The sequence below is a fragment of the Ambystoma mexicanum genome, chromosome 3q (assembly GCF_040938575.1).
Source record: "Ambystoma mexicanum isolate Mex_15411 chromosome 3q, UKY_AmexF1_1, whole genome shotgun sequence".
NCBI lineage: Eukaryota > Metazoa > Chordata > Amphibia > Caudata > Ambystomatidae > Ambystoma > Ambystoma mexicanum.
The window spans coordinates 314263536-314276116 of record NC_090926.1 but is presented as its reverse complement, the minus strand read 5'-3'; the positions used below and the strand labels follow the sequence as shown (position 1 = coordinate 314276116).

Sequence of the window (12581 nt, the reverse complement as noted above, 5' to 3'; positions counted from 1 at the left end):
AGTCATGCTGTACGGGTCTTCCCAGTCTAAACAAAAACGGGGTCAGCACAGCTACAGTGCTTCAGTGGGCACCGCGGTCCAGGAGGGTGCTGCTGGCGTCTCTTCACGTCTTTGTCAGATGTTGTCCTCCAGTGGTCGACTGCCTCTAGTCCCAAAATCCTTGCCTTTTAAATAAGTTCCAATTCATTCAAAGCCCTAAGCTGTCAATCCCCCAGCAGGGTGGATGTCCCCCTGGACAGCAAGTCAATCAGAACTGGTTACACTAAGGCAGACCTAGAGACAAAGGACAGGGAACTTTCGGGACCCTCCATTACTTCCTGCCTTTCCAGACACCCTGGAGCATGGTAAGCCCGCCAAAGACAAAATGCACAAAAGGACCCGATACAAACAGATTAAAAGCCCAGAAGGAACTAACTGACAAGAAATGGTGAAAAAAGAAGACAGGGGCCATTGAGAAAATGGTCACCCTTGGGTGCTGTACTGCAGCTGAGGAATCGCCTGTATGATAGATCGCACACGGTAGTAAAAAAAGAAACAACTGCCACCAGCCATTCAGTTAGAGTTACACGAGAAGTGGGATAAAGGAGTTACTATGTAACCCGCAGCACTCCACATAGGGTGGTGTATACTGGACCCACAAAAGAAAAGGTAAGTAAGACAGGAATCATCTTACTATACTTGGGAACAGTAGTTCACCCAAGAAAATGTAGTTAAATAGTGGCACTGCACAAAAAGGTGCTGTATGTCACAATGCAAAAAGCAGATGCCTACGGTTAAACAGTAAGAAATAAAATGCAAACATCCTAAATCAAAAAACAAACGAGGGAGTGAGAAAAAGGTCCCACTCACTCGGGAGTTAAACATTAAAAAGCCCCGAGTCCATCAAAAGAGCTGGGAGTCACTAAGGTTAAATGGAATTGGCACAGAACTGAAAATAATTATCCCAACATCTACACAGGTTACTTTGCTCCAACGCTGATCTGCACAAATGTTTGCAGGAGTAATACTAAATCCTGGCTGGAAGCAAGTCTAAGCTCATCAATGGTAAGGATCTGCACCATTCAACCAACAGTGGTCCAATCAAAGACCACTGTGGGTTTCACTCATGACAAACACCCAGACACTCTTGCTTCAAAGAGGTGGAGTGGGACCAGACAGTCACACCCACTTCCTGGGTCCACACACACCAGGCCAGCAGTATCCTGCGAAAGCAGCAGCTTTACAGGGTGAATGCATGACCATATAAGGGATTTCATGAACCGAGAAGGCAGGAAGAAGACCAAACAACAACATGGCCAAAGGACAAGTGAAAATCTGGTGACATGACAGTTTTAGGGCACTAGCAAACATTTAGTAGCCAGATGCATTAAACGTGAATGTGCACATTGAAAAAATAAATCAGAAAATGTATCTGCTGCCACCAGCGTGTCTCTAGGCACACACAAGTAACGAAAAATCCCAAGTGTAAGATGCTGTGTGCTCTGTTACAAAGTTACCAAAAATGGAAAGAGCCAAAAAGGGAAACAGTTTCCCAGTACTGATCGTCTGAAGGACTGATCAGTTTCCCTCATGATCAAATTAGCAAAAGGCAGGGGAATGAAGCTGTGAAGTAGGGACAGGTTCAAAAGCAAAAAGTGTGGAGGTAGGGGGTGGGGGGTGCATAGAATATGGACGGGAAAGTTGCCTAAAGTGAAATCTTTCCTAACACTTCTAACATAGAACTTTTAAATATGTTCATAGATTCCAGATGTAGGAAAGTGGGAGCGAGGAGAAATAGAAACATTGAATAGTATGGCGATACCCATAATGGAGACTAAGGATTACAAGGTTGCCTTCTCTATTTTGGTTTTGCCACACATCCATGCCGTTTGAGTGCCCTTTTTATAATTCTTTGCAATTGGAAATACCCAAAACCCTGAATAAGAATCAGGGTATGCTTATCTCGGAACCTTGTCGGTGAACGGACAATCTGCTCTGGAGCAGCCAACAAATTGCAAGGGTGTTATAAAAGAAAATTGCTTGACTGAAACAGTCTCTACTAGAAGCCGAAGGCATACATTTTAGATCTGCAAAGGCAACAGGTCTTGTAACATTAACACCACCATTCCCATGAAAACAAAAGTCTCCAAATGTCATCATCATTTACAAAGGATACGGGAAAGACAATGTCTGGTCATTGGAAGACAAGCTTGAGGGCATCGCACATCATTGACGAACGCCAGGCACCTCTGACTAGAGCGGGTAGTGTGCACCTAGCAGAAAAGAAAAAAAGCATGTGAAGAAAAAAAGCTCAATTACACTTCCTGCAGTGAGGTTTTCCATTACATGCCACAGTTCCCTGCGCACTCACAAGCAAACATTGCACTTCTGAAGACAAAACCCCTTCTGCTCAAAAACCATGATTAAGACTTAAACGTTCAGTCCAAACCAACACTCTTAAGGCAAATGGGAGTAAAGCTTGTGAGTACATATTGCAACATGCCTACCCCAGTTTAACACCAAGACTAACTCATGCAGACTGCTGGGAGAAAAAGCTCACTTTATTTGAAGAGGTAGCACCCTGCACGTTATGCTGGCTTTCAGACTATTTCTCTGCCAGCAAGGCTTAATCCAAAGTTTGACAGAGTAACTGTATTGTGTGAGCTATGCCCCAAGAATCCATATGACTTCCAAAGCATGGGTACCCCATAATGACCCAGATATGCCAACTCCTCTCCCACGCCCCATGTTACTCATGTGGCTAGGCCTGTGGTAGCTTTCTACCGGTGTAATATGGATCCACATGACTGAATCCATGTGACCTCGTTGGGTCCTTTATGACACCTCCATTTCATAAAATGGAGGTCATTATGCCGCAAAGACATAAGCGTTCATTTAACTATCCCTTGTCCCACTGTGTAGGTGAGGCTGGTGGCAATCTTTGGCTACTGGATTCCTGTATCCCAGGACAGGGGCTGTAGCCAACCTGAACCAGTTCTGACTAGCATTGGCAAATGACAGTCTGGGATATTGTGGATTCACTTCTTGCATAAGAGCACTTTGAGTGCATGTGTGTGTTTGGAGGGATGGTATGCCATTGGCTGACCACCCCTCTTGTTTCAATTATGGATGGCGTTTGACTGGGTGCTGTGCCTAATGGAGGGATTAAAAGCATACCCCCTTAACCACTAACCTTGCCTATGGCAAGAACTACATACCTGCATTCTTTGAAGATCTGCTGAATTTGGCAGGACCTAAGCTATGCACCAGCATCCATTGACATTCCACCAAATCAGACTGCAAAGTTCTGCATCTGGTCTAGAAGGAACACGTTACATACCTGTAACTTGCTCTCCAGCATGGGTCTGGCATGGATTCACATGCTCAAGAATATTCCCAGTTGTCAGGCTGGGAATCCTCGGTAAAGAAAAAAAATCAGTTTCAACTGTCTTTCTCCTAACAACCAATCACTGGTCTCTGGGTCATACTGCCTCCAGCCAATGACTGCACTCTACCTAAGCCCCTCCTCTGGCAACAATCCTCAGATTTGGTAGCACGTAAAGTGACAGTAGGACCAAGAGAAGAGCCGCAGAGGTTAAACAGGAAGGTTTGCATGTGGATCCATGCCAGACCCATGCTGGAGAACAACAGTTACAAGTAAGTAACTTGTTCCTTCTCCAGCATGGGGTCTGGCATGGATTCACATGCTCATGAATAAAGAATACATAGCAGTACACACATGCACAACCACGGGAGGTGGCAAGGCTCAACATAAAGCATCTCTTACCTCCACACCAGGCTCACCTTCAAGCGAACATGTTGCGCAGTACTGCTTAGCAGACTCTGGACTCCTCCCTGTAATCCCCGTCAACGCAGTAGAACTTCATGAAGGTGTGCGTCAACCTCCACGTAGCAGTCCTGCAGATGTCAAGCAGGGCAACACCAGACAGGAACGCCATAGTTGCAGCGATTGCTATGGTCGAATGGGCTCTCGGCCGGCCATGCAACAGTCGGTTTGCCAACCTGTGACAATAGGTGATGCAGCCAGAGAGCCACCTGGAAATGGAAGCCTTGGAGAGGGCCTTCCCATGGTTCACAGGGCCAAAGTTCACAAATAGTTCCAACGTCTTCCTAAAACTCTTTGTGCGATCCACATAGAACTTCAGAGCTCTAGCCACATCCAGCGAGTGCAAAGTCCTCTGAGCCGGCGACAAAGGCGTCTGGAAGAATACAGGTAACACTAAGGACTTGTTTAGATGCATCCGTAGGCAGCACCCTTGTCTCGTGGAATGTCAAATAAGGTGGTTTACAAGAGAGGGCCTGGATCTCTCCCATTTGTCGTGCAGCGGTGATGGCCACAAGAAAAGCGTTTTTCCACGACAAAACCTTCAGTCAGTGGTGCCAAATGCAGATGTTTGAACGGGGGACCCCATGAGCCTAGTAAGCACCGCATTGAGCTCCCACGCCGGGGCCTTCACCGGCATGAATGAGCGAGATAGTCCTTTGACGAACTCCTTGACAAGGATGATCGTCCGGGAGATGTGGTGTAGCGGGAAATAGCCACGAGATGAACTTTGATGGAAGCATGGGCCAGTCCTGCCTTGGCCAACAAATACAAATACAGCAGTGACTCGTAGAGGGTCCATCTTCCGATTACAGCACCAAACGTCGAACCTCTTCCACTTGTGTCAGAGTAGACGAAGCCCTGTCCTTGGCGAGCACCTCCTTATAGTCCGCTGGGAGATCGTAGCCCCCAAACTCTAGCGCTGCAGGGGCCAGGCCTTCAGATTCAGTGATCCTGGGTCGTGGTGCAGAATCGGGCCTCCTTCCCTGGCGAGAAGATCTGTGTCCGTTGGAAGCTTGACTGGAGGGAACGCCAACATGTCCAAAAGGTCTGGGTACCATATCTGTCTCGGCCACGCCACTGCAACGAGGATCATCCTGCACCGGGACCGTCTGAATTGATTGACTAGTCGAAGACGCAACGGCAACGGAGGGAACACATACAGAAACAGGCCGTCCCAGGGGAAAGAATGCGTCCCCCATGCTTCCCGGCTGGCGAACCTCCGGCACTTGGTGTTAGTCGCCGTCGCAAACAGATTGATCTGGGGATTGCCCCATCCGTGGAACAGGTGATCCACTTGGTCCTGCCAAGTTCCCACTCGTGGCAAGAGCGCAGCTCCCTGCTGAGAGAGAGTCAGCAATGGTGTTCTTCACTCCTGCTAGATGAAAAAGTATGGGGAACATCCCCTGGGCTATGGCCCAGTGCCAAAAGGTCCTGTGCCTCTTTGGAGAGCACCGGGGATCGGGTTCCCCCTGCTTCCGGATGTAGATCATCATGGCAGTGTTGTCCATGAAGACCCGTACCACTTTGCCCTTGAGGGACGGAAGGAAGTACTTGAGGGCCCAAAACACTGGGCTTAGCTCCAACACGTTGATGTGCTACGACTTCTCCACCGGCATCCACAGGCCTCTTGCATGAAGACTTCCTTAGTGTGCTCCCCATCCTTCCAGGGAGGCGTCCGTCGTGACCGTCTCCTGATGAGGTGGGGTCTGGAAATCAGCGCCTGCGGACAGATGCGCACGCACTCCCCACTACCGTATCGCTTGACAGAAACTCTTGTTGAGTGATCTTTTCTTCGAAACTCCCTGCCACTTGGATCCAACGGGCATCCCAAAACTCCTGCGGCAGACGCATCCGCAGCCTGCACAGCCGAATGAGGTATATGCATGGCGACATCATGCCAAGTAGGGACCCCTTGCAACCTTCAGGGCCAACAGCCGTTGTACCTTGTCCAAGATGGCCGCAATCCTTTCCTCCGACGGAGACGCCAGGCACGACACTGTCGAGTCGGGCTCCCAGAAACAGCACGTCCTGCGATGGAGTCAAGCAGGACTTCACAGAGTTTATCAAGAACCCCAGGTCCGTCAGGCGTTGGACTGTCCTCATTGTGTGGTCAACGTCAAAGTCCTCCGAGTTCGGCCGGAAGAGCCAGTTGTCCAGGTACGGGTACACGTGGATCCCTCGTAGAAGAGCTGCGCCGCCACCGGGGCCAGGCAATTGGTGAACACTCTGGTTGCCGACTTCAACCCGAAGGGAAGGGCCTTGGAACTAGTAATGTTGTCCTTGCACCACAAAGCGTAGGTAATTGCGGTGTCCCTTGTGTATGGGGATGTGAAAATAGGCATCTTCCAAGTCCAGTGGCGATAGAAAAGCCCCCTCTTCCAGCCGTCCTAGCACGTGCTGAAGGGTCACATCCAAAACTTTAGGGACTTTATGTACTTGTTCAGACGGCGGAAGTCTTTCGGACGAGAAGTAACAAGAGTACACTCCGGAGCCTCTTCGGGATGAACTCGATCGCCCCCTTTTTTAACATGGCCCATACCTCCAGAAGCAGCTTAGCGACGTGGTTTTCCTGACGGGCCACTGGTGGTATCCTTGGACACTTCTGTAGGAACTCTAGGGTGTGTCCGTGGGCGAGAGCGTCCAGCACCCAACGGTCAGTGGAGATGGTCTTCCACACGCTGACGAAGTTTGCCAGCCGCCCCCACCCGGGGTCTTGTTTCGACATCGAAGCACGCCTTGGGGGGGCCGTGGCAACAACGACGTCCACCTCCAGACTTGGTGCAGCCCCTGTAGGTGTCCTGGGCCAATGAGCAGGGGAAGGGGGGGGGGGGCTGACGGTAGGAAGAGACACCTCCTCTGAATCCTTTAGAGGAACTTTGGGATTTCCCTCCAGAAGTCCGAATAGACGGCTGCCGTTGCTGAAGTGTGTCCAGGGCACGAGCCGTCTGTGTCCGTTTTGATGGCCTGGAGAGACTTGTCCGCATGTCCAGAACCTTCGACTGCACTTCCTGGCGGAAATTCGTGGCCCTCAGCCAGGCTCGCAGACGAAAGCAAACGCTGTTGCCCATTTGGCAGAATCCTGTGTCGGCAATGTCGGTGGCCACTGTAATAGCGTGGTCCGATGCCACCTCGCCTTCCTGTAGAATCTCCAACGCTTCAGCCCTCTTGTCGATGGAGGAGGAAGTCCGGGGGGGAGGGTGGGGGGGGGGGCATCTTGAACCAAATTTCACTGTCGTAATGTGCCACGATGCCGAGGGAGTTAGCGGCCTTGATGGTCGTTGCCACCGACGAGATCACTCTTCGCCCCATGACATCCAACTTCTTCCCCTCATAGTGGTGGGGGTTTTGGGGAGCGAGGGGGATGCCGCCGACGAAGATGAGCCCGAAGAAGACTTCTTGGCTGCCGCCGAAACCACAATCTGGAGATGGCTGAGACCGCAAGCACTTGGGCGCAGAGTCCGGAACTCTGCATTTTTTCTCGTAGCGATCCCTCTTCACCAGAGCCGATGAAGGGTTCTTCATGAGGGACAAACCCTTGTCCCAAATGTCATCCAATAACAGGAAAGTACGGTATTCCTCTTCGCCTCCCGGCACTGGTAAAGGAAACCCTCTTTCTTCTCCTCCTCCGGAACGAGCTGGAACAGTTCTGAGGCCCTGGAGATCATGGTGTGGAACGAGCCAATCTCGTCGGGCGGCGGAGACAGGAGATCCCACAGGCTGTCGTCCGTGCCAGTGCCAATCGTCGCCGTGTCCGGTTCCGTGTCATCCCTCGGTGGGGGAGAGGGAGGCGAGGGGTGAAAAGGCGGAGCGGGGGGTGGGGGGGTTGAACTCTCCTCCCTTTGGGTGGTGGTTCCTCTGATGGTCTCGACGCTGCAGGCGGGACAGTGGCGCAAGAGGCATCCTTGTTCGGATTTCCGAGCACAGGGTATGCAGAGCCGTAAAAATGTCCACTGAGATATCCCCAGGTGGCTGCTGGGGTGGAGGCGACGGGGACCAGGGCGTTTGCGGCTTAGGCTGATCCGCTCCGTCATCACCGCCCTGTTGCTCCTAATCTGTCTCCCCCTCGTCGTAGTCCCCTTAGTCGTCGCCCTCATCAGGATCCCCCCCCATAGGGCCTGCTCTCGATGCATCTCCCCTCCAGGAGGACCGGGAGGCCGGTGAGCTCTTCCTTTGAGGAAATGTCCATGCCCTGGAGGACCACAGTGCCCCCCCCCCCTTCTGTGCGACCAGGGGAGACTGTTTCGGTGAAATTATGAGCATCACCTTCTCTGGAGCCTTTTCGATGGGCTGGAAAGAGGACTCCCTCCTGGCAGGCAGGGATACCCTCACTTTAGGGGCCGCGCCCTGCGAATCCGCCTCAGTGGCCTTCGTGGGAGACGCTGCTACTACTGCGAAGGCAGTGTTCCTTGCCTTCGATGGAAGTGTTCCTTGGTCTTGACCGCGTCCATGGCCTTCACCTTAGAGGGGAGGGTTGGGACCCTGCTCCCCCTTGGCCTTCTCTGTCGGTCCGGCTTGGGTCTTCTCCAAAAGCTTGCCCGGATGGTCCGACCTCCTCTTTGAAGAACCCGAGCCCTGGCTCGTGGTCGAAGGCCCTGGAGATGCTGAAATCACCCTGGCCGCCGAGGAGCTCGTCACATTGGCACTCCCAGAGGCAGTGGACTTGCGGTGCTTGGCCTTATGTTGGGCCCCCACGGGAGGGGCGCCCTCAAAAGGTCTTAGAAGACCGCTCAGCTTTCTTCATCTGGGTAGGGGAGGCATGCTGCCGGTACTCACCCAGTGCAGGGGCCTTGGCCTGCAGCCACTCGTTGAGGCACTTGCATCGGTCGGCCCGCGTGCGCGGCACCATCTCACAACAAGCCACACGGTCGTCCTCCACATGTGTCTGGTCTGAATGCAGGCAGTAGAGGCACAGGGAATGTCCATCGTCCGAAAAGACGTTCCGTAGGTTGAAGCCGAGTCCTTCTCCGCCATATCCATGCGGTGTAGGCCTCGAAGAAGCTTCTGTAATCCTCCAAGAAGAAAATCAATGAAAATCCCCCCCTTGAGGGGTGCTGAAGAATCAGAAAACGGGTCCCCGTTAATCGGTGGAGCTTGGAGGCTCAATTGACCGAACAAATCGAGTAAAACTCTTAGAAAAATCACAAAACGCAGTAAAAGCTTGAGAGCACGAGGACTCCCAACACTTGAACGTGCAGTAAAATTCTGAAGATGGCTGGCAGTGGAGGGGCTTAGGTAGAGGGCAGTCATTGGCTGGGGGGGGAGTATGACCCAGAGACCAGTGATTGGTTGTTAGGAGAAAGACAGTTCAGAAGTGAAACAGAAACTGATTTTTTTCTTTACCAAGGATTCCCAGTCCGACGACGGGGAATATTCATGAGCATGTGAATCCGTGCCAGAGCACATGCTGGAGAAGGAACCAACTATTCGCTCCTTTCCACTGGAACGGTGGGAAGAACTGGATCACAGTTCATGCTCGAGGGCCTCATCTCTCTGAAGCTCCTGAACGTCTCTGCATCACTGAATCCAGAAGTGGGTGCCCCTTTGCAGCCAAAACTCTGAAGAGACTGTTCCAAACTGACCAGTTACTTCATCTCTGGACATTATGCATGTGTCCAGATTCTCTTCCCCGCCACCCTCTCCCCAAATCTGAAGATCCAGGGGCCCGTGTGGTCTTCGATCCTGCAACTGCACCACCGAAATCTCCCAGTAGTTCTTCTGTGGCTGGGTTCTCTCCAGTGTAACTTTACATGTTTTTCTTCAATCATTCTTCACTGGTGTCTTCTCACACCGCCTCAGAAGCCAAATCCTGTGCCAGAGGATGACTTCGAAACTTTGCATCACAGACTACCGCAGTTTATTCGCCTTTTCACTCCTCTGGCTTGGATCCTTGACCTGGGAACCACCATGTTAAGATAGATTTTCAGAACCAGCTCTGGGGGAGGGTTTGGAAAGGTCATCCTAGTGGGTGAATAGGGTTAAAGACACTTGGGTCTAGCCAAACCTATCAAGGTAGTGTAGCTGAGCAGTAAGGCCATGACTTCAGGAGACATGGGGGTGGTGTAAAGGCACAGTGTTCCACGCCACACTAATTTAATTTCAGCGCTTTGTAAGTTTAATAATACTCTATTCATTAGACATTAAGACACACTAAACATCTAAAAATCGCAGGCAACTAGATTAAAGCAAACCTATGATCATAAATACATCCACAGCTGGTGATCTCAGTAGAGCTCACCTAAACTTTTCTTTTAAGAAAGTTATAAATAGTTCAGCCATGGGACTGTAGGTAGCAAAGTACATGCTTTAAAAAAGCAGTTCAAAGGGACTGACAAGCAATTGTAAAGCAATGTAAAACAACAAAGCAATGGAAACAAGTTGCCCCCATCACTTGAGAAGTCCTTCCCGGCTATGGTAAAATGCTCCAGTAGTGAAGAAACAAAGGTAAGTTCAAACGCTTAAGGACCACCACCCATCTCACCACCTTAAGGGCGGTTGGGGGGCACCTGGGCTGGGGAGAGGGTTGCGAGTTGAACCGTGCCTAGAACTCCACCAATTACAACCAGGCAAGGTCAATGTAGGGTGGGGAATTTACACAACCTTACAACTCTGCCAAGGACAAGTCTTGCAGTCCTATTTTGAATGAGCTGCAGATTTAGAAAGAGGCTATTGCAATAGTCCAGCCTAGCAAGAACCAGAGCTCTGGAGACAGTGAGCTTCTGGGGGTAGGAGAGGAAAGGAAGAATGCCTCTGAGGAGGTGCAGCTGGTAGTGTGCCTTCTTAGAGACATCTGAGATGTGAGAAGAGAAGGAGGGGATTCGAAGATGACCCTGAGGTTTTTAGCCTCACAGGTGGGAGCAGGAAGAGGGCCAAGCGAGGACTGCCAGAATGACGGGAAAGTAGGAAGCAGATGTGCCGATGAGGTGAATCTCCGTCTTACTGGCATTAATGCAGAGATAGTTAGCGGTACACCACTCCTGGATAGCAGACAGCCGGTCAGAGGTGAGAGAAGTCGAAAAAGGTGGCGGAAGGGAGCCTGAAAATGAGTTGAGTGTCATCCGCATAGCCAGTGCTCCAGATAAGATTTTGAGATGGGAGTATTTTACGTATGATTTTTCAAATTAGAGCGTAAATGCAATTTCAAGAGAGTAAAAATTAGTTTTCTCCTCTGCAAGAGAGTAAAACGTATCCAACATACACCCAATGCATACGTAAAATCAGACCCGTAGCCCAAAAGAATTGCAGATCAAAGTTGTCTGGCTTGACTTTAACCATTTTATTACACTTGTAGAAAATATTCTGCCATAAAATAATTTACAAGTACCTGGTACTTACACAGCTTCATTTTCAAAATTCTAGAGCCTAGAAACTCTGTTAAGAACTGCTATAGATTGAGACTGATGTATTGCCTGCAGAGGGAGTGTGAGTAAGCAATTGTTGGCATATGATTTACTTACGGGAATTTACACACATAATCTTAGCATTATCACTTAAAATAACCAAAAAGTGCATGCAAGCTGAATTGCATTATGGTAGGCATATTTATAATTTTACTGGTTTATTGTTTGTGTACAAAGCCAAAAACCCTAATTCTGGCAATTACAGTTAGGAGGAAATGCAGGCAAGTGCATAAATTGAAGACTGGTCCCAAGGTCCCAAAGCCCTACTTCAACACTAAAGTGTGTGATTCTGGACAAATACTTTTGCCACTGTGCCTTTTTAGCAAAAATAGAAATTGCTACTACAAGTGACTTATTTCCAACTAGTTACTACTAAAAAAGCCTGACTGGCCTCTGTTCCACTGTTCGACCTGTAGCATTAATAGTAGTGACCATTTATATAATGCACATGGCAAAGTTTACGTCTCTTGGCTTACTCCTTGCTGCTTGTTTAATATAACTTCACATGAACTCCTCCAGTATCACTTGTCTGTACCTCCCCCCCCCCCCCCATCTTCTACTTCCAACCTAGGAGAGCAGTCTTGATTGCCCAATAGGTTTCCTCCTAGATAGCCAAGAATATGCATCTCGGACATAACACGCATCACAGCAAATTCAGCCCATGACCGCTAATCACATCAGTGGTGGAAGTGAAAAAAAAGTAACTAGTGGTCCTCTGGTTGCATCCAAAAAGGAGGGAGTATGATGGCCGGACAGATGGAGTGGGAGGCAGGGTGGAGTATGGGGACAGGGGACCAGGATCACAAACCTTGGCTGAACAGTGAAGCAGGGATTTTAATCCACTCTGCAAATTTGACCACATACCTTCCAAGCGTTACCCAGTACAAATAGTTTGGATTTCAAGGCCTACATTAATGATGTCTTAAAAAGTTTACTTCCAGAAACACAAATTGCATAACACCACATGGCAACATGTAAATCCTTACATCAACATGTTAAGCCTGAATGGTAAACTAGAAGTCCCAAAAATCTAGTTAACCCCAATGTACTTTCAGTGATTTAATAAAAGAAGTTGTGTAATACAGTCAGATATGGAGATTATTGCCCTCTACTGCCATCTAGTGGAGGAAAGTATGCTTTTTAATTAAAATAAATACAGCGTAAACGGCACGCAGAAGAAAATTAAATGCTCCGTAATTGCTATAATTACAGGCGTATAAAGGCAAGATACGCACCTTATCTGTAGGGCTGCGCATAGCACTGAAAATTGGGGCAGAGAGCGGCAATGCGGTGGGCAAGAAGGGCCAGATATTGGATGAACAGCCAGGGAGAGAGGTTAGACTCCCGGGGGGAACACC

The 12581-nt window shown here is 49.7% G+C and overlaps 1 protein-coding gene across 2 annotated transcripts in view; it reads right to left on the bottom strand.

The window, feature by feature from the left end:
- KANSL2 (KAT8 regulatory NSL complex subunit 2) overlaps nt 1–12581 on the bottom strand; it is a 492186-nt gene that overhangs the window by 223367 nt on the left and 256238 nt on the right. For both annotated transcript variants that reach the window (XM_069653861.1, XM_069653862.1), the window contains one exon: nt 2156–2252. In XM_069653861.1, coding sequence (XP_069509962.1) covers nt 2156–2252 — 97 coding nt within the window. The remainder of the gene's footprint in view (nt 1–2155; nt 2253–12581) is intronic.